This window comes from Pinus tabuliformis, chromosome J (genome assembly GCF_031772625.1).
Source record: "Pinus tabuliformis cultivar Carrire ecotype Pingquan chromosome J, CPIR1, whole genome shotgun sequence".
Classification (NCBI taxonomy): domain Eukaryota; kingdom Viridiplantae; phylum Streptophyta; class Pinopsida; order Pinales; family Pinaceae; genus Pinus; species Pinus tabuliformis.
In genome coordinates this window covers 791478686-791501686 of record NC_142295.1, presented here as the reverse complement: position 1 = coordinate 791501686, position 23001 = coordinate 791478686, and the positions used below count along the sequence as shown (strand labels likewise).

Sequence of the window (23001 nt, the reverse complement as noted above, 5' to 3'; positions counted from 1 at the left end):
TGCAACGCAATCCAACAAACTACAGCACACCACCATGCATCTCCATGCCCACTTGTAGACCACTACTCAATGCTAGATTCTCCCACACATCCCTGGATATGATGGCCTAGAGCTATGTCTCTACGTGTCAGGCCACACCCAATCAGTATCATAACCTCCACCATCGCATCATTATCCCCATCGATGAATGGATCTTCCCTCCAAATCCCCCCTGAGCGATCCGAGAAGTGACTCTCCCTATGTGTCAGCAGTGATGCCACCACTGCTCTGCTCCTCTGCATCCTATATGCCCCGCACAAAAGTGAAAATCCCCCAGCTCCATGCAAGGCACTGTCTGGTGGCCTGTCCATGCCACCTCCTTCGACAAACTCCTGCCAGAGTATGCTGATCACCCAGTGGTCCCGTGTACAAATACCATACCAAGAAAGCCAAAAGAGTTTGTCCATAAACTGGTCGGCCACTGGTGCTGACCAAGACTCCCCTAGCAAATGTGCATGCTCAAGTTTCAACTGCTAGGTCAATTGCACCATCCTAGTTGTAGTCAACCGGCATACATGTGAAATGATAGGTAGTCCCTCCCGGATCCCAATGCCAGTCGGGGCTTCCAGCATCCCCAGTGCCTGGAAACTCCTGCTGAGCTCCACCTGGGTCCACTACCATCTCTATAGTCCACTTCACCGGGTACCAACTTAGAATCTCTTGCCACGAACCCCAAGAGAGGGATCGAATGCACGAATTCCTGCACATACAACAACCCCAACATGTGGGTGTTACACCCTGTGAAACTCAGGTCGTCTCATCTCGCTATCCTGGTCAATACATACAATTTGACTAGGTGGCTCTGTCTCCCTCTGTCCAATGGGCCAAGGTAACCTAACAGTGCTGCCAGCCCCGTCTATGTATTCCCGAAGAGCGCTGCTCTTATGCTCCAACATGCACTCTAGCTGCACCAGTAGGGAATCCAACTACTTTCCAAAGTGAGTCAATTTGGCCATGGACTCGACACAAACCGCTCTCATGCCCTCCAGCTCCTTGTTCTGCTGCAGAATCGTCTCTCGCACTAACGCGACCTTCCTTTTTAATGCTAGAAGGTCGGCCTGAAACTGATGGAACTGTTGTGGGCATCTATCACCTGTAAACTCGGTCACGGCTCCAGATACCTCAACAATTGTTGGCATCTCATACAGGGATGGCACCCCCTCAACAAATGGCTCTATGCGAGTAGGCTCTAGCCTCTCTACCAGGGTATCAACTGGGGCTATCAAAGAGGTCTCTAATAAAGGTGACTCCTGCGCCACACCGGGTATATCGACGTGTTCCTCACCATCCTGTGGGCTCTCAGCATCATGCTCAACCTCCTCCTCATGCTCCTGATATCTAAAGCCAGGTCTCCACCAGCAAAAGCGCCCCCTGGTCTCACCCTCTAACCGTCTTTGTCTTGTCTGCTCCTTTTCAGGAGATCTGGTGCCTTGATTTGGTCGACTTTCCCCACACAATGTAGATGGTTGCACCCCCACGGCATGCTCACCTCTAACGTATTTGTTGTAAGGGTGAGGATGGGTTTGGTCTGTCACCCTCCTCAACTGGGCCAACCTCTCATCGTCCCAATGAATTCTACCCCAGAGTTTCTGCATACTCGATTTCCCTTGAGCCATGGGTTTGTCTCTGGTTTCATTCGTCACTATGCACTCATACTCAAAGCTTCCATGATCTTCTGGCTAATTTCTCACAGCTGGGCCAAGATCATGCTCTGATACCACTATAATGTTCCAAACTTAAATAAATAGTGATATGCAAAGCAAAAAAAGATTTACAACACATAGATTTTTAAACAATCAACAAATGCTCATAAAAACTCTGGAATTAAGAACCAGCTGAGCCATTTTATTAATCAATGGAGCAAGTACAATAGTATGGAGGAATGCACCTGGGCTTGCCTCAATGGCAAGCGTGACAGAACCCAGGTGATAATACAATGATCTCAAATGTTGGAAATGACTGCTCCTCTAATGCTTTGCGCTGCCCATAAAACTTCACTACTACCTAGAAAGGGACTGCAAGAAACTCCTACGGTGCTCAAAAAATGATGAAACTTTAGCCACAAACTCCTTGGCCAAAACCCACAAAAACCTAGAAATGGTTTGGCCCGATTTGGACTTCCCAAAATCGACCCCCAAAGGCACTATTCAATCCCCAGTGATTCTACACTGTCTGCTACAAAGATATGGCTTAAAACCCCACCTCTAGTGCTCAGAAAATTATGAAACTTTATATTTGGGATCCTTGTCAAAAACCCAGGGAGTATTTTGGCTGGTTTAGACTTTTGAAATTCGACCCCCTTGGAGCCCAACCTCAACAAAAACTGCAAAACTTAACCTGCTGGAAACTGCCTGTAAATCCTCCCGGAAATGCCCCTAAAGTGTTGGACTGACCCTTTCTATCCAATCCCTAACTTCCCGGGTGAGCTCTTGGCCTAAGACACCTGCTTCTAAGCTCCACGAAAAACTGTTGAGTGGCCTTTACGTTGTCCCCTAGCCCAACAATTCGCACTGCTGGAATGTTGGCTCTGTTGGCTGTAAAATTTAGCAAGAATGCTGGTCTATTTCTTCTATCTCAACTCTCTAACTTCCCGACAAAAAATATGATCTCAGTTGGCCTCTATCTCCCTCTACGTATTCTCTGGATGCCTAGAAATACGCACTCCCTGCTCTCCGTTGGTTGGTGGTGCTATGTTGCTGCCCCGGAACCCCTAAAATCCTTGTAGAACTGCCTCTCTAAGGCGGGCACGGATGGTCCCCCGAAGTAGAGGTTGAATCTCTCGCTTGAGATATTCGTGGCTAAACAGACAGTTGACTCAACTAAACAGTAGTGTACAGTCAAGTGATTTTGTTTGCAAGATGTATGAATGAATCCCAAAATGAGAGCTGATCCCTCCTTATAACTCCTTGGGCTTCCCTTGCCTCATGTGGACCCCTCCATCCACCTATTCGACTTTCCCTCCAAGCTATTCGAATGGGCCAATTCGAATTCCCATGTGGGTGGCCCCCACATTCGACTAGCAACCAAATTAAGTCGAATTTCCTCCTAAGTCCCTAAGTCAAAAATGATGGGTTCTCTTCCTTAGCCAAAATTGTGCAAAATTATGTAGCAGCACCCTATTACAAATGTGTTTGAAAAGGGACATGACATTTTTCCTTTGAAGAATGGCTAAAAATACTTTATAAATCCCAATGTATACTATAGTCTTAGTGAAGATTTAATCCAACATATAAATATTTAGAATCCAAGTCACAATGATTTTTGCCCAAGTTTGTGAACTTGGAGACCAAGGAATGAAGTACTTGCAAGCACTATGAATTTATGTCAAAAATAATTTGTTAGATCACATGGGGAATCAAACAACCTAAGATTAGCCCAAAACTATCAATAGTATGGTTTTATCTCTATCTAATGAAAAAAAAATTCTTACCAATATTCAACACAACATAGAGATGCCCCTAGTCAGCACATTCCACAAATCAATAAGCAAGAACACCTTGAATTGCACCCCAAAGTTTTTATTATGATTGAAAAAATAGTTCCCAACAGGACAATAGTTACAAAGTGGGTTCAACAAAAATTTTCTAGCCAGAGATCAAAATGCTAGAGACTCAAATGACTCTCTAATTTATAGATTTATCCTCCAAGTGGAAAAATAACACCTAGTTTCTTTGATCCTTGTCAAAATAATCTTGGCCATTGATAAACACTTCAAGATCTTTTAATCTTGGCCCTTGATTTTTTATATTTGAGGATTTTTTGAATTTATCATTTAATTCTGTTTTTATTAGCTCAAAATTAATTATTTTGAGATAATTTCCTCAAAAATTTGACTGACTTAATCACCAAGGTCCAAGGGTCAAAATTTTCTTGAAATATACAATATTCTCTAGGTGGAGGCCTTTAAGAATTGATTCCTTCAGGACCCACGAATTTTTCAACTTTGAGAATTTTTTTCCCAAGACAATTTAATTTTACTCTAATTAATTAATTTTTTGGCTTAGAATTTAGTTTTATTTTGCCAAAAAAATTAATTAATTTACACATGAGGGGATTTAATTATTTTTCCACCCTCTAATACATAAGATTTTACATTTACAACCCTCAAAGGGGGAATACACATTGGGTTTAAACCCTCAAGACCACAACCCATCTACGACACTATGATCTAGTAAACCAAGTGATTTGTAATAAAATAATTAAGCCAATTAGCTTAAATTATTCCCAAATCACTTTTACATCAGACTCGACTAAAAACACTAGGACACACCTAAGATATTGACAATAAAGTTCACCCTAGCTTTGGGGTTTACGCTGGAGGGAAAAAAATCTTTTGCTTAACCGTGTTTAGAATGACTACAAGGTCACCGTGTTAACCACCGAAGAGTTGCCAAGCCCCTCAAGCTAGGTGAGAAGGGTGATAGGAGCACAACAGAAGGTATTGTTAATCAGGCCCTAGCCTGTTTTCTGTTGGCCTCCTTCCCACAACCTACCTTGGAGCCCAGCTTGAAAATAGTTAAGGGAAGGCCATACTTAGACTAGGCATATAATTAAAATAAACCAAAATTATTGCATCTCACATAGATCCTAGAACTTGCACATCATATAGGATAGTTAATCATTCAAGCAACGGGTGTACATCCTGTCACTTGGTTTCAAATTACCATAAGCAAGAATTGTGACTCCATTAAGACACTGGTATGATACTTAAAATCTAATCTAATATTAATCTTGCTAAATTTAACCAAGTATCTAGGCCATTCATCTGTGTCTCGCAAACAAGTTGGTTTCCAACTTGTTTTCCTTCACCTCATTCCATAGAGACTACCTCCCATAGCCTGTTGTTGGGAGACAGCTAGAATAGAGTGGGTGGGGATCACAGTGACAACCCTTGCCCAGAGTGATTGTCGCGGTGCCTATACAATATGAGTTGCCACAGGCTCTACGACCCACTAACAATGTGATCTCCCTTTTTCCTCCTAAGTCAAAAATGTTAAAATTGCCACCAAACATCAAAATTGTCAAAAATGTGATTTTTCCTAAATGAATTAGGAAATTGGGGATATTACATTCTGTCGTGTCCCTTCTCAAATACATTTGTAACAGGGTGCTGCAACACAATTTTGCACAATTTTGGCTAAGGAAGAGAACCCGTCATTTTCAACTTAGGGACTTACGAGGCAATTCGACTTTATTTGGTTGTTAGTGGAATGTGGGGGCCACCCACATGGGAGTTCGAATTGGCCCATTCGAATAGCTTGGATGGAAAGTCGAATACATGGATGGAGGGGCCCACATGAGGCTAGGGAGGCCCAAGGAGTTATAAGGAAGGAGAAGCTCTCATTTTGGATTCATGCTTACACCTTGCAATCAAAATTACTTGACTGTTCGCTCGGTTGTTTAGCTTAGTCAACCGGTTGTTTAGCCACAAATCTCTCAAGTGAGAGATTCAACCTCTACTTCGAGGGACCATCCATGCCCGCCCTAGAGAGGCAGTTCCATAAGTATTTTAGGAGTTCCATAAGTGTGTTACAGCGTTACCATTCAGCCACAACAAGGAGTGTGTATTTCTCGCTAGCTGGAGAATACGTAGGGGGAGTTTAGAGATATCAGTGATCAAGCATTTGTCAGAGAGTTAGAGGATTGGGAGAGCAGCAAAGGGCCAACCTTTCTTGTGAGATTCTGAGCCAGTAGAGCTAGCATCTCAGCGGTTCGAATTGCTAGGCTTGGGGATAGCGCAGAGAGCCACTCTAACAATTTCGTGGAGCTAAGGAGCAGGTGCCATAGGCTAGAAGCCCATCTGGGAAGTTGGGGGATTGATGGCAGAGGTCAGCGCAGCACTTTGGGTCCATTTCCAGGAGGATTTACAGGCAGATTCCAACAGGCCGAGTTTTGCAATTGCAGCTGAAGCTGGGCTCCAAGGGGATCGAATTTCAGAAGTCTAAACCAGCCAAGTTCCTTTCTGGGTTTTGGGCAAGGATCACACTCCTAATTTTATAGAATTTTCTGGGCAGATCTAAGGGGTCAAACAGGGGTCCCAACTGAGCCACCAGCTAGAGGAGTTAAGGGGAATTTGGGCCAAAATTCCGAGGTCAACATTTGGCCAATTCCTTCGTGGGTTTTCTAGGTTTAGGCCAAGGAGCAAGGAGCTGAAATCTCATAATTTTCTGAACATGGGAACTAGTGAATCTAGCCCTTAGAAATCAGCAAACAGAACAATTTTCTGGGGCAGCGTAGTTCAGTTTGGTGCAGCAGTTGTAGCAGCCTTCAATTCAGCATTTTCTCACTTGGGTTTTGTCATACTTGTCCATTGAGACAAGCCCAGGTGCACCATCCTATTTTACTATTGTATCTGCTCTTGAAGAAGTAATAAAATGGCTCAGCAGTTCTCAATTTCCAGTGTTTCCATGGGTGCTTAATGTATATTTCGTTTTTCTGATTGTTGGATTGTTTGCATGCTTTGTATATCACTTATATTCCTGTTTGGGAACATTACACATTCTCTCTCCTTTGACCAAGTTTGACTTGAAAGTGGTTTGGTCAATCTGACTGTATTTGATTGGAAAATTCTCATGTTCCACCAAGGTTCTGGGACGAGGGTGCTAGGGAGCGAGGATACGCGGGAGCGGCCTATGCAAAAGCTCCCCGCCAATTTTTAGGAAACGTGGGGGGATGTCAAGGTCTTAAAAGCTTATAAATATAAAATATAATTTATAAATTGAGTCCACTATGACAATTGGGTTTGAATTGAAAAGCTACAAAGCATGATCATTGATATGAATATCATTATCTAATATCATATAAATTTAAAATTCTAATTTATAATCATACATCATACATTATGATTAAAGTTTAAACCATATTGATGTTCCACTTCCTACTATGAACATTGAATACTGAACAGTGAATATTGACATAAAATTATAAAAGTCAAGTCTGATACATCAAGAGTCAAAATTTTATAGAGTCAGAATAACATAAGAACATCAACATATCGAAAGATAAACGAGCATAATTTTGCTCAAGCCTCAAGGTAATGCCCTACTAGTCTCTACATCTAGCTACTGCATGAATAAATAAGGATCAACCATATCACCATATGAATCTGAATCACTAGCATTCTCAAACATGCTAAGTGGCACACCAACCAACCCCATCTGTCTCTCATCAAGTCTCTCCTCCATATCTACCTGTGCTTCATCCTCTGGATCAACATCCTATCGTGTTGTTGGTCCCTTCAAATACTCAGGGGTCTTCCTATGCTCGAGACGTAGGGCACTATGCACAGCAACTAACTTCTCCGCTCTTTTAGAGGTAAGCTTATTCCTCTTGACAGAGTGGATGAAGCTATATGTGGACCAATTCCTCTCTGTTGCAGAGGAACTAGGAGCGTCTTGCGAATGGAGTGAAGGGCCAAGGCGAATAATGAATTAAATTTATAGGAAAACAAATTGAAACCTTAAAGTATTAAAACTAATGTTAAATTTTAATTATCAACAAAAGTTTATTTAAAAAAATCGGGCCCCTCGGCCCCCCACGTCCCCCCTCGACCCCACCCCCTCGACCCCCCACGACCCCCTTTTTGGAAACGACCCCTTAGCACAAGGAAACGTCCCCCTGGCACGTCCCCTTGCGTACCCTGCTTTTTGGGAGCATGGGGAAACGACCCCTTCTCGTCCCCAAGTCCCCGGAGCACGGGGGAGCTAGGAAGCTAGACCCCTAGGGGTGGGGGCGAGTCCCCATGGAACACTGGAAAATTCATATATATATTTGATTGAATTTGACAATTTATCCTAAGAAAAGATTTGTTGGGTTTTTCCCTAGGTTGGGTTTTTCTCAAGATAATTTTTTGTCTCTTATGCGTCTTTGTTTTACTGCAATCTCTACTACCCTACTGTATTTATGGTTGAAATTTTCTAAAATATGATTGCTTAATGATCTAGAATGTGCTAAAGATATTTTTGTATCATTGGAAGCAATTATCCGACAGAAAATTGTGCTTATCTTAATTGCACCTTAAAAATCAACAATAGCACATCATTGCTATGGGGCATGTAAATTGTGACAATAGGAGATTATTGACTACTTGTGTGAGAGTACATCCAACCTAGGCACTCGCTCTTTTATATTTATAGCATCATCTTGGGATGACCTGCTATGAAGAGGTTTGGAGCCGCCGAGTCTATGGTTAGGTGGAACATCTGACACCTATGACCAATTGGTGAAAACTCTTTCAAGTGTTCTATTAATTATAATCATGGTTTGTTTACTAAGAGATTATTTATTGTTTAATGTTATGTATATCTGTTATTGCTATCGACTAAGTGATGAATGTGTTTCTTGTTAAAATACAAATGTTTTTTTACGGTTTACATGAGTTTTTTTTTTCCTACATGCTCCCTTAGTTATGTAAATTATATCATAATTTCAAGATTTGTTCAACAAGACAACTCCTTGATGTACCCTTTCATTTGAATAAACACAATTGCTATCAGAGAGGAAATTTTATCATAACATGGCTCGGTATGAAGCTAAATATGTTCCAGATACGATTAAATAATAATGTTATCAATAGACATATTCATCCTGATTAAACACTCTTATGATAATAGATTAAAATAAAGATGAATTGGTTCCATAAAACTGCACCTTTGATTTGTTCCATTTCCTTGTAAAAAGTTTCCAACCAAGTTCCTGTAAATTAGAAGAGGAACTATTAAATTTATTATAAAAAAATATTATTATTAATAATTATTTAAATCTCCAAAGATAACTAAAAAGAAAATGATTCAAGCTCCATGCTTAAAAGTATCATGTAAAAACTCTAATATTGATATAATTCATGTTGAAGTAGTATCATGAAAAATCCATGAAAATCCATTTATGGCAATATTACTTACACATTTAAATTCTGATCCAAAAACCATGTTGGAATTTTTCCTGAGAAGTTGTTATAAGACAAATCTCTACACGAAACACAGTCATTGTCATATAATAGAAAGGAATAAATGATTTTCTTGTTCATAAATGAGAAAGTTTGATCGGTGAGATTTGTATAGATATGCATGTTCCAAATTCTAGTAAGCAACAACATAAAGTGGCCTTAACAATTTAGATAAACAAATAGATTTTCAAAAATTTAAGAAATGAAAATCATCATTAATTGAAAATAAATTTGGTTTTTTCTGCCTAATCTAACCATAAAATAAAAAGTTCATATATGAAGTAACAATAACCCTTGGGATAGTGTAACCTCTAAAATTGGCTCCTACCCTCAACCCTTTCCTATGAGATCTGAACCTGAAACATGATGGAGACTAAACCCCACACAAACCAACTAGTCTACACCTCATGAGTGTTCATTGTTTAGTGTAATGTTTGTTTAAGTTTCCAACTCCTATCAAAGTATTGGGGTACTATCTCTATGTATAATAGTAACTATGTAAATTGTGAAAGTTTAAAAGGTTCCTCCATCTATTTAACAAGCCACTTTGCTATTATTAAAACCATGGTAGGTTCAATATATGTATGCTAACTTTCTTCTAAGTTATCAGAACATGGATCCAAATCAAGATTCAAATTCAGATCCTAATATATCCAGATATGACTTCATCAATTTTTTGACAAATTGGAATTCAGATATGATAAAGAAATGATAAATGCAAACAATATAAATATATTCTTTTCATTTTCAAAAAAATAAATTATATATTTTTCCTTTGTGTGTGGGGTGTTTTATATCATCCACTATGAAGGGATACGTAATTCATTATATGCTCAATATAAATTTGATACATAGAAATTAAAAAAGGGAAAAAATAAATTATAGTTATTATAAATTTCTTTGGTTCCAAAATTTGTCCATGAACTATTCCCAACGTAATGTTTCTATACCTTTCCTCATCTTATCCAATTTCAGTTTTATTTTGTACAATGGTGTATGTTGCACATGTGAACAGAATGGGATATCAGCTTTATTTTGTACAAAGGTGTATGTTGCACATGTGAAATTTTGTACAAAGGTGTATGTTGTGCAGAGCGATCCTCTTTGAGAGAAATACTGGCAAAATTACTGAGGGAATTTTACCCTCCTCCAAAAGCAATTCTAGCTCAATCTGGCCACTCGGACCCCTCTGCGCAGCTTCTGCACAAGCCTTGCACAGTGACACACATGCACTGCTCCAGATCTGCCATGAATCTGCCTCTGACTGACTATTGTTGCTCTGGAAATGATCCTCCAAATCTCTAGAAAAATATTCCGGCTCCCGGCAACTAAATCCACCTCCTGCTCAGCGAAATCGAACTGCCTCAATGAGGATTTGCACCAACCTCTGCGAAGCCTCCTGGAGAATAAACTCGGCCTCCTCTCACTGCATCTTCAAAACTAGAAAACTTCCTTCAGACTCATTGTCTCTACCCCTCACTGTCTCTGTGTCCCCTCTTTGGCTTCAATTTCTCTCTTCTTAATCACTCCAACTGGGAAACACGATCTCTACCAAGGAACTCAACTTCAAGTATGTTTAGCTCCAACCCTATTGACCTCCTCTTATAATCTCTCATTGGCTCACCAACGACCATGATTAAATCCTCATCAATGGCTCAGATCATCTCTGCACTGATCCATGTGAGTTTCTAGAGAAATCTCACCTTTCTCAAATAATTCCTATTAATTAATCATTTTCCCTAAGTTAGACTTAGGGAAAATTTAATTACTGATTAATTAACTTAATTAAGCAATCTCTAGGTGTTTTCTCCTTAAACTTTTTCTGGGTTTTGGAGCTCTTGTGTTTCTAAGCTTCTCTGACCAAAGTCGAGACTAGAACACTTATCTGATGCTACAAAACACAACACTCTTAGCGAGGAAGGTGTTCTACATTTGTCTCATAACATCTCCTCCCATACATGTTGCTGATGTCTAACAACTGAGACTAGCTACCACTGCCCACCAACTACTGCGCAACTCTGATTCATCTGCTACTCTAAGTTGAACCAATCTTGCATCTGCACTGCATCTGACACTACACTGTACTATCTGTACTGCTGCCAACTATGCTCTACACTGCAACTGATCTCATGATGTTGTTGATGCAACTACTGCAACTGAGAACTAAACTCTGAATCAACTACAGAATGGCTTTATAGTTGCCTCCTGAGACTCTGACTGCTACTAGCCTTTGTATTGTCCACTGAGTTATTGTCTACGCTACAACTGCAATGCGCCCCTCAGTGTCTGACTGTAACTAGTACTGCAACTGTCCCTCAAGAACTGACTGTGCCATTTGACACTGATCCACTTGATATAGAACATTGTGGGCTCCTGTAGAAAGGGTATTGATCCATGAGGAAACACCTGTCTAATGCTCTCCTCGAAAGATCTTGCCCATCTCTGCGCAACTCTAGAGTCTAGAGCTCAAGGTCTCCCCACCTCCTGGAGGTATAGCTGCATACAAAGTGAAGTCTTCCTCCAAATCTTTGCCGAAGTTATTGCCTGCTCCTACTTCTCCTTCTTGTTCTTCTTCCTTTTAGGACACTGAGTACTGTAGTGACCGAACTCACCACACGTGAAGCACTTGATCTTCAACAGATCCTTCTTCTTCTTTTCTCCTTCTGGTGAGCCTTGTCCCTGACTGGGACCTTTCTTTGCCTTTCCCTTTGATGCAAGGGCTACGTTCTCCTCCTCCTTCATAGTCTTCGATCCTTTGCTGCTGCCACCGAGACTACTCTTGACTAGAGCAAGTCGCATCTCCTCCTGCATGAAATCTGCCCACAATCGATCCCAACCAGGTAGTTGATCTCATCTAGTGATGCCTTGGACAAAAGTAGCCCACTCCTCGATGAAACCATTAATGGCCACACGCACAAGTTTAGCTTCTTTTGGCATCTCTCCAACTACGACAAGCTCATTCCAGATATCTTGAATCTTGGTAAGGTATGGAGAAACTCCCCCCTTCTGCATCCAGGTGGTTCTCAGCTTCTCCTTCAGGAACAACTTCTGATTCTCGGAAGGATTCTGGTATAGTGTTGCGAGAGCATCCCACATTTTTTTGGTCATATTCTTGGCCACTAAGTGTGAGACTATATGATCCTGAACTCCATCAAGGATCAACCGCTTTGCCTTGGCCATCTCCTTACTTTAGTTTTCTAGCTGATGTGGTTCTGTCGATATGGCTACAACTCTTTCTGCATACGTCTTCAGACCAAACTCATCCAACAGAAAAGCCATCCTGACCTTCCAGATACAATAGTCGGACACCATCTAATATGTTAATTTGGAAGCTTAGTGACAAATTCCAACCATGGGACTAGATTCCTCTTTTTGAGAGGGCCAATTTTGACTATTGAAGCGCTGACTTTGGACAAGGGAAAGTGTACTTTTCAATTGAAGCCCACAATGTCACATTTGATTAGGTTGGCCCTAATAGGAAAATGGACACCCTTGGAAGCCTATAAATACAAGTGACCTCAAGCTCATTTGGACATCACCAAGCATCTTCTTCTTCTCTTCTTCATCGATTGGTTCACACAAGTCTAAGGTCAGGTCGAGAAATTTGGTTCATACAAGTCCAAGATTACAGGGTTCGAAGTTCGCACATGTTCTAGGGTTTTGGGACACAACACTCCCGTGCCTAGCACTGTTGTAGCCTGCTAGCCTCGCGCTGCCCGAGGACTCTTGAACTATAGCACTCTCTGCCACTTCATCCGCATCCATCTCTACCGACATCCGCCAGTCCTGCTACTCCTCTTTGAGGCTCCCGTAGCAAGGTTTAATCCAAGAGGTTGGGTACCTCAAGGATCCTACCCCTCATCGCTTGTAGTCTTCCTGACTATAGCTAGATGTCTCCCCGCATCCATCTCTACCGACATCCGCCAGTCCTGCTACTCCTCTTCGAGGCTCCCGTAGCAAGGTTTAATCCAAGAGGTTGGGTACCTCAAGGATCCTGCCCCTCATCGCTTGTAGTCTTCCTGACTATAGCTAGATGTCTCCCCACTTCTTCTCTAGTGGTACATGAACACTCATGGCACAATCGTCATCCTCCTCGACTTCTTTCTCCACCTTCACTGGTGTTGCCTTAGAGTCAGACGCCTCTCCCCTATTCTTCTTCCTCGGACACTGGTTCGCATAATGACCCAGTTTCCCACAGTGGAAGCACTTGACCTTGGAGAGGTCCTTCTTCCTCTTCTCCTGCTTTCCCGCAGATGCCGGAGCTGCATCCTCTTCCTCTTCCTTCTTAATCCAAACTCCTTTGCTGCTACTTCCCGTCTTGGTCAGCCATCTGATCTCTTCTTGACAAAGCGCCACCCACAATTCTTCCCAATCTGGAAGATTCGCCCTGCCCAATATGCTATAGAAAAATGTCTTCCACTCCTCGGAGACTACGTTTAGTGCGGTTCTTACCATCAACTCCTGATCCGGCATGGCCCCTATGGAAGTCAGTTGGTCCCGGATCTCCTTCAACCGACCAAGGAAGAGATCTATCTGCTCTCCCTTCTGCATCTGGTATGACCGTAGTTGATTCTCAAGTAGCATCTTCCTCTGCACGGAAGTATGCTGGTACAACGTCTTCAAGGTATCCCACATTTCCTTTGTCCTCTCCTTTTCGACAATATGTTGGACCACATGATCCTTGACCCCATCAAGGATGAGGCATTTTCCCTTGGCCATTGCCTCCTCGTACCTTTCATTAGCTAGCAGGTCAACTGGGATAGCCATTACTCTCAAGGCGAAGCCCTTGACGCGATGTCTGTTAAGAATGAATAGGATCCTGGCCTTCCAGACCATAAAGTTGAACGCTCCGTCCAGCCTATCCTGATCCCTCATTCCATTCACGGTCATCTCTCTACCCTTCTCTGTCGACTCCTTCAAGTCTCTCTACTTCCTGCCTAGAAGTTCTCGGTTCGACTTTTGCTGAGTCTCTCTACTTCCTGTCAAGAAGTTCTCTGTTCGACTCCTTCAAGTCTCTCTACTTCCCGTCTGGAAGTTCTCTTCTAGACCCCCTCTGAGTCCCAATTTCCCTCTTAGAAATCCTTCTGCCAACCGTCAAGTTGCCCCTCTCCGACCATCTATGCAACTGCAACACTAATCCGGATTCCTTGGCTAGAAATCCGCCTCGGTAGCAACTCCCTCTACCTTGGTTTTGCCCTGTTAGATATTGTTTTGACCACAATACCCCACCAGCTTCGCTCCCGCAAACTGCCCACAACTTCGTTCGCCCCAGCAACTGAAGGATTGAGCATCTTGGCTCTACGCAATCCCAGCAACGGCAAAAAACTCCCTCAGCCAACTGCATCAGCCTTCCTGGCCTTTGCGTGGCTCTGCGTCAGCCTCTTTTTGCCCTCCTCAGCCTTTGCACTAGCCTCTCTCAGGCCCGGATTGATGACGCAATCCCTCTGCGTCAACCCTTTCTCTGTCGTTTTCTGCAAGGATCAGCTCTGTCACTCGGGACAGCTGAATCTGCTGCAAATTCTCTGCTCAGCAGATGCCTTTAGCTTTCCTATGATCTGCAACCACGCTCTGATACCATGTTGAATTTTCTAAGTCCATCCATTAGAAAACTAATCTGTATTCTGCTGGTTTATTTCTTCTACTTGTAAATTCTAAACAAATTATTTAAAACATTTAAATACCGAAATAAACACAATACAGTCACAACATCTACAGACCATCAACTGAAAGAAAACAAACACACAAGTGACTCCATTATTTTTGGACAAATGCCCGGGAAAATCCCAATGCGGGAAAACAAGTGCAACTATTTCTAGGGTTTATTATTATGCAGTATTTCCTTAAGTACAACTGGGTGCCTAACCGGCTCACCCGACAGAGAAAAAATACACAGCAGCAATACCTCTTGTTGTCGCACAGATTGTCCGGGCAGCGCGACAACGCTCAGACCGGGGGTTGTCACCCTGATCCCTGATCTCTTCGTTTAAGCCGTCTCCCGAGGCTAAAGGCGGTAGACCCTATGGGATAAAGGAGGACCAACTATGGACCAGTTGGGTTGGGAAACGCAGCAAGGCAATTTAGCACCTGATTGATTTTTAGAAATTAATGTACCGGTGCCTTATGGAGTTAATGATTAAATGATTATTTATTAAATGTTGCAGAAATATGAACCTTGTAAAACAATCATTTATCATCAAATATCCCAAGCAATACAAGCTATTCAATAAACTCACAATGCTTTAAAAATGATCCAGCAATGAAATTTCTAAAGATCGAATGCTTTAAACAACCATACAATTTAAATGCTAACCAATTACCACTTTCATATAGCTAACTTTAAAATAAAATTTTAAGTGCATTTAACTATAGAGAAGTGGAACATAGATACCACAAAAGACACCAAAAAGTGAATTTTCAATTTTTAGTTAAGATTTTCAAAAAAATTTAATTTTTATATATTTTTAAATGAAACAAAATTAATTTAGGCAAAAAAATAAAGTAAATAAAACTTAAAATTATTAAAATCTAATTCTAAAATCAAAGTCCTAAACTAAACTAAAACTTAAAAAATTAAATGTTAAGCTGAAAGAAAATAAAAAGAAAAAATCAAAACCCTTTTTATTCTATTGATTTATTTATATTTTTATATTTTTTATTTTTTGTTATATTCTTTAATTAAATGAAAAACTAAACAAAATAACTCAAAATCCTAAATATTAATCTAATCTAAATCTAAACCAAATTCAAAATTAAAATTTCTCTTACCAAAATAAAATGGAAATTAAAATGAAACTTTAGACTAAACTAAAACTAAAGACTAACTAAGAAAAATCAAAATTTAATCTAACTCCTAACTATACAAAGCTTAAATAAAATCTAAATAAAAATCTAACTATAACCAAAATAAAATATATCAAACCTAAATCTAAACTTGCTAACATCTAAACTTACCATATGTATCACATAATCCGTCATAAAAAAATCGAATTTGTTTTGCTTGCTGCTAATACAGGTATGCAGATGAAGAAATACGTGAGGAATGCTCGACGTCAGGCAGAGGAGCTCGAGCGTTCGAAGGTGGGCAACAGATGAGCAGCACGCTATGGATTTGAGGGTTTGCTGGACGGCGGCTGCGTGAAGAGCAACGGATAGCAGCAGATTGAGGGTTAGAGCATCACGCAGGAGGATGAGATGGGACAGCGTGGATGGAAGACGAAGGGTCCGCAGAAAGATTTCAACAAATGAATGGATTTTTGGCAGGGATGATATACGTAGCAGGTGAAAGTGTTGAAGGTTTGGACAAAGTTGAGCAGCGAACAGCAATACAGCTAAGGATGCGTGAATGGCTGCGGGTTGAGCATGAGGACTAGACGGTGAAAGGGAAAGGCAACAATGCGATGTGAGGAAGGAGCTGCAAGTTTGGAGGGAGATCTGCGGACAGAAAGGAGAGTGTACGTGGGAAGAAGGGGGATAACACGCAAGTGGAGGGAACTATGTGAGAGAAAGAGCAACGTGAGCAGAAAGAGAGGGACGCAGATAGCCGCAGCGGCAGCGAGGGGCGTAATGGAATAGCGCAGTGAAATGAAGCTGCGTTTTCACGGAGCAGGCTAAAAAAAACCGATCTTGGGCAACAGAGAAACTTAAACCGGAGGTAACAAACCCGTAATCCAGAAACTTAATCAAAATTTTAAATCCTTCCTGCTCCAGATTCCCTGATGGAAACCCTGAAAAATTTTCAAAATCTGTACCTGCAATGATAGAAGCAAAATGCCCAAAAACAAAATAATAATGAAACCTTAAAACCCTAGCTAAATAATTACAATATTCACAAACTGCAGGCTCTTAGATAGCCAGATTTGTCAGTATGCCACAGAAATATTTTCAGAATTTTGAATTTAATGTGAGATGCTTTAGAAAACCCTTCATGCATTCATAAGAAAAATTCAAATGATAATCTCGGGATCAAGACTGGTTGGGCTCTTTAGAAAATGCAATCCGGGAGTTGGCTGGTTCAGCCGAGAACTTCCCTGAATGCCCGGTATCTCAAAAAAAAAGGATTTCATGCACAGCTTAAATCAACCATTAACGAAGAAGGAGAAAACGATACTAAAATCCAAATGTAATAGAGATACCTGCCACCATATTCAGAGATTTAACTACCATTCAAACCCTAGCGACTAAACAAGATACTTGTGTTTAAAATCACTCTTCATCAAGCTATCATCAATGGCTAAAAATAAATTCATGCAGAAAAATAAAACATCTGACAGCAATTCAAAAGAGTAACACCAGCAAGATTTCAACCCCAAAGTCTTTCTTTATTGCACAAAAAAAATGACTACAAGAGAGCTTTCTTTAGCACATGACTCTAAGATCGAATGATCTCAAATGACCCCTAACAACCTATTTAAAGGAAAATTTCTCAACGGCTAGTTCGAGTGATCCATGTCAAACTAATCTCGACCGTCGATGAGGATCAAAATTCCTTTTAATCTCATCCGTCGAAATTTTAAATGCATTTTAATATATTAAAAAATTAAAACTTTGCATTTATTTTCTCAAAACTTTGACTTATTATTATTTTATTATTTTTTTAATTTTTAATTTTTTTTTTTTTTTTTTTTTAAATTATTTATTTATTTATTATTATTTTTTTTTATTATTTTCACTGGACCCTCGAACTTAGCCTTTGGGAAAAAACACCTAGGACCTAGGACTTATGAGGAGATTAAAACATTTTCTAACCCTCAAGACTCTTTACATCATGACATTTACAATTTTACATCTCAAGGGGGAAAACCCATTTGACATAGACCCTCATAGACCACCCAGTTCTGCAACAAATATAATCTAGCAGATCAAACAAATTTGTAATAACCTAACCAAATAGTTAGAATTATTTCCAAATTACTTTTACATAGACTCGAAGCACACTAGGATTCCTCTAAGATTCTAATGACAAAATCCATTCCGGCTTTGGGGTTAGGCTGAAGGAAAACTCAATCATGGATCGGTGAGTCAAAAAACCTTCCGGAATGTAGATCATCACTAGAAAATTAGGTTTACCTAGGCAAATACATACATGACTAAGATCTGCTAAGATTATTTACAATTTACACATGCAGACTGAGTTTACAACATAACATGATCGGGATGATGATGATAGTCGGATGGCACGGACACATCAATCAAGCGCTATCTCTTTTGTGAAAAAAGGGGTGTACTGCTATGGGTAGTTGACACGTAGTGGTAAACATCTGGCTCTACTTGGGGACACGTCGCTGCATTGTAGGAATGTGAGAATCCAGAATCTGCATCCATGCAACACACACCAAAACATAAGTAGCGTCCATCCAAAAATCATCATATAACATTAAGCACAGGAAAGATATAAGCTCTTCACTTATTAACTATCTATTAAAATGAAAAGTAAATCTAATCCTAAAACAGAAATGAAAATGCTGAAAAAACAAGGAGTAGGGTTAGAAATATAGAGGATGCCCCATGGCATCGGATGTGTTCAATATAGTGTATATTGAGCATTTCCCTGCTTTCAGGCAAATCTGTCGGCTGCTTGTCGGATGTGCCATGTCCAATTCTGCATAGGTAGGACTTTTCCCTATCCGAAAATCAAGCTGTTCACAGCCGTCTGATGCATCAAATCTTTTTCTCATTTTCTTTCCCTTGCGCGTTTTCTTCGTGGCAAGCTGTATCACTGATGACGTGGAACTTTCTGCTTCAAAGCTTGCAGATGAAGTATGTAAGATATGCGTGACATGTCTTTCTTCCTTTTGCATCTGCCCTGTCAAGGATGATGGATCAATCTCACAGGTGCCATGAGTTATAACTTGATCCTCTATGACTAGTGGATTAGCCGTGTGAGCATCAACCTGATTATTAATTTCCATTTTATCCAGGTCACCTTCATTTATCCACTTTTCAATGGAACAAAGGACCTCATAATAAGATGGAGCTTGCTGCAACAGATAAGGAGGCTTCTGATCTGTCGATATTTCCTGGTTTCTTTCATCCTCTGACCGTTGTTGAAATTTCTGTCCCTGTATTGCAATGGCATCCATCTGGCTAGAGTGTTCAATCTTCATAGCACTGATTTCCCTGGCATGGTCTTCTTCCATGATTAGTAACTTATTCTGAAGACATATCTGATTAGCTTCCATATCTTTTATTACATTATTGTCCTTTGCCTTTATGGTCATCCAGCAACGCTGCATAGAGTTTATCTCTTTCTTATAATTTTCTTGCATGGTAGCCAACTAATTCTTATAATTGAATTCCATGATCGTCATATTTTCCTCTAAGCCTGATAACTTGCTTTGCATAAAATTAATTTCCCTGTCATGATTAGCTTTCATGGTGTCAATTTCCTTAGCATGCTGACTTTGCATGTCAACTACGTGATCAGAGTGTTTAATTTTCATGATCTCCATCTCCTTATTACGTTTTTCCAGGTGGGTGCATAAAGTTCTCACATCATTGGCGTAATTAGTTTGATTGATCTCCATATTTTTTACCAGCCGCATTAGTTCTTGTATAATTTGCTTCTGATTTTCCTTTTCATTGTCGACACTAATTTTACAGTTTGTCTCTACTTTTTTGCGACCATGGATTTGGTTTGCAATGGTACAGGTGGATGGCACATTCTGATATGAAGAATTGTCTTGAAATCTTTCATCGACAACTGAACCTTTCATAAGATTACTTTCATTCTGTTGCACAATTTTAGGGACACAAGGCGAGCAATCTGGATAACCATATTTATCTTTAAAAGCATTGACAATGTCTTGTAAAGAAGTGAAAGAATCTTTAGGACAATTATTAAACCAATTCAAAGCATCACCCTCTAAAGAAAGGACAAATAGACGCATTTTGACATCTTCATGATCATATTGAGGAGATCTACAATATATGATCATTATACGAGTAAACTTGCCTAGATGCTTTCTAACAGCGACTGAATTACCACCCGAGAACAAAGGTAATTTAGAAATGGCCACTTCCGGAACATCATGGAGAACATCAGTGAAATGACATGGGGTAAACGAATAATCCATGATGAATAATGAACGACCAAATGGATGATAGAAAGAGATCTCTGCTCAAGAAAATCAAGAGATGAAGGAAGAGGAATCGCCACTTGAACAATGAATCTAATTCTAAGATCCAAAAAGCAACAAACAAGCAGATATGAGGGAAGCTTCTTGTCTGAGAAAAATAAAAGAAATGGAGTCGCCACCCAAACAAGAAACGAACTGAGAAAACCAGGTGCTAAAGGTACGATTAAACCATATGACGAAAGATAGGGCGATGAAAAGATCAAATGATGCCAAAAAATGTTGACCATGCCGACTCAAATGAGAGATGAGAAAGATGAAAGATGATTGTCGAATAAACCAAGGACAGAAAAAACTATATCCCCGGCAACGACGCCAAAAAATGTTGTCGCACAGATTGTCTGGGCAGTGCGACAATGCTCAAACCGGGGGCTGTCACCATGATCCCCGATCTCTCCGTTTAAGCCGTCTCCCGAGGCTAAGGGGGGTAGACCCTATGGGATAAAAGAAGAACAACTGTGGACTAGTTGGGTTGGGAGACACAACAAGGCAATTTAGCATCTGATTGATTTTTAGAAATTAACGTACCAGTGCCTTATGGAGTTAATGATTAAATGATTATTTATTAAATGTTGCAGGAATATGAACCTTGTAAAACAATCATATATCATCAAATATCCCAAGCAATACAAGCTATTCAATAAACTCGCAATGCTTTAAAAATGATCCAGCAATTAAATTTCTAAAGATCGAATGCTTTAAACAACCATACAATTTAAATGCTAACCAATTACCACTTTCATATAGCTAACTTTTAAATAAAATTTTAAGTGCATTTAACTATAGAGAAGTGGAACATAGATACCACAAAAGACACCAAAAAATGAATTTTCAATTTTTAGTTAAGCTTTTCAAAAAAATTTAATTTTTATATATTTTTATATTTTTAAATGAAACAAAATTAAACTAAGCAAAAAACTAAAGTAAATAAAACTTAAAATTATTAAAATCTAATTCTAAAATCAAAGTCCTAAACTAAACTAAAACTTAAAAAATTAAATGTTAAGCTGAAAGAAAATGAAAAAGAAAAAATCAAAACCCTTTTTATTCTTTTGATTTATTTATATTTTTAGTTTTTGTTATATTATTTAATTAAATGAAAAACTAAACAAAATAACTCAAAATCCTAAATATTAATCTAATCTAAATCTAAATCAAATTCAAAATTAAAATTTCTCTTACCAAAATAAAATGGAAATTAAAATGAAACTTTAGACTAAACTAAAACTAAAGACTAACTAAGAAAAATCAAAATTTAATCTAACTCCTAACTATACAACGCTTAAATAAAATCTAAAAAAAAATCTAACTATAACCAAAATAAAATATATCAAACTTAAATCTAAACTTCCTAACATCTAAACTTACCATACGTATCACCTAATCCGTCATAAAAAAATCAAATTTGTTTTGCTTGTTGTTGATACAGGGATGCAAATGAAGAAATACATGAGGAATGCTCGACGTCAGGCAGAGGAACTCGAGTGTTCGAAGGTGGGCAACAGATGAGCAGCACGCTATGGATTTGAGGGTTCACTGGACGGTGGCTACGTAAAGAGCAATGGATAGCAGCAGATTGAGGGTTAAAGCATCACACAGGAGGACGAGATGGGACAGTGTGGATGGAAGACGAAGGGTCCGCAGAAAGATTTCAACAAATGAATAGATTTTTGGCAGGGATAATATATGTAGCAGGTGAAAGCGTTGAAGGTTTGAACAAAGTTGAGCAGCGAACAGCGATACAGCTAAGGATGCGTGAATGGCTGCGGGTTGAGCATGAGGACTAGACGGTGAAAGGGAAAGGAAGCAATGCGATGTGAGGAAGGAGCTGCAAGTTTGGAGGGAGATCTACGGATAGAAAGGAGAGTGGACGTGGGAAGAAGGGGGATAACATGCAGGTGGAGGGAACTACGTGAGAGAAAGAGCAGCGTGAGCAGAATGAGAGGGACGCAGATAGCCGCAGCGGCAGCGAGGGGCGTAATGGAATAGCGCAGTGAAATGAAGCTGCGTTTTGACGGAGCAGGCTAAAAAAAATCGATCTTGGGCAGCAGAGAAACTTAAACCGGAGGTAATAGACCCATAATCCAGAAACTTAATCAAAATTTTAAATCCTTCCTGCTCCAGATTGCCTGATGGAAACCCTGAAAAATTTTCAAAATCTGTACTTGCAATGATAGAAGCAAAATGCCCAGAAACAAAATAATAATGAAACCTTAAAACCCTAGCTAAATAATTACAATATTCACAAACTGCAGGCTCTTAAATAGCCAGATTTGTCAGTATGCCACAGAAATAATTTTAGAATTTTGAATTTAATGTGAGATGCTTCAAAAAACCCTTCATGCATTCATAAGAAAATTCAAATGATAAGCTCGGGATCAAGACTGGCTAGGCTCTTTAGAAAATGCAATCCGAGAGTTGGCTGGTTCAGCCAAAAACCTCCTCGAACACTTGGTAATCTCGAAAAAAAAGGATTTCCTGCACAGCTTAAATCAACCATTAACGAAGAAAGAGAAAACGATACTAAAATCCAAATGTAATGGAGATACCTGCCACCATATTCAAAGATTTAACTACCATTCAAACCCTAGTGACTAAACAAGATACCTATGTTTAAAATCACTCTTCATCAAGCTATCATCAATGGCTGAAAATAAATTCATGCAAAAAAATAAAACATCTTACAGCAATTCCAGAAGAGTAACACCAGCAAGATTTCAACCCCAAAGTCTTTCTTTATTGCACAAAAAATAATGACTGCAAGAGAGCTTTCTTTAGCACGACTCTAAGATCGAAGGATCTCAAATGACCCCTGACACCCTATTTAAAGGAAAATTTCCCAACGGCTAGTTCGAGTGATCCATGTCAAACTAATCTCGACCGTCG

The 23001-nt window shown here is 39.8% G+C and overlaps 1 protein-coding gene across 1 annotated transcript in view; it reads right to left on the bottom strand.

Moving 5' to 3' along the window:
- The window catches only part of LOC149229094 (putative LRR receptor-like serine/threonine-protein kinase At1g56140), a 412674-nt gene that overhangs the window by 80784 nt on the left and 308889 nt on the right, over positions 1-23001 (bottom strand). The window contains exons 14-15 of the mRNA XM_089378460.1: positions 8940-9005; positions 8689-8733 (exon numbers count right to left, since the gene is read on the bottom strand). Of these exons, the coding sequence (XP_089234586.1) occupies positions 8689-8733; positions 8940-9005 (111 nt within the window). The remainder of the gene's footprint in view (positions 1-8688; positions 8734-8939; positions 9006-23001) is intronic.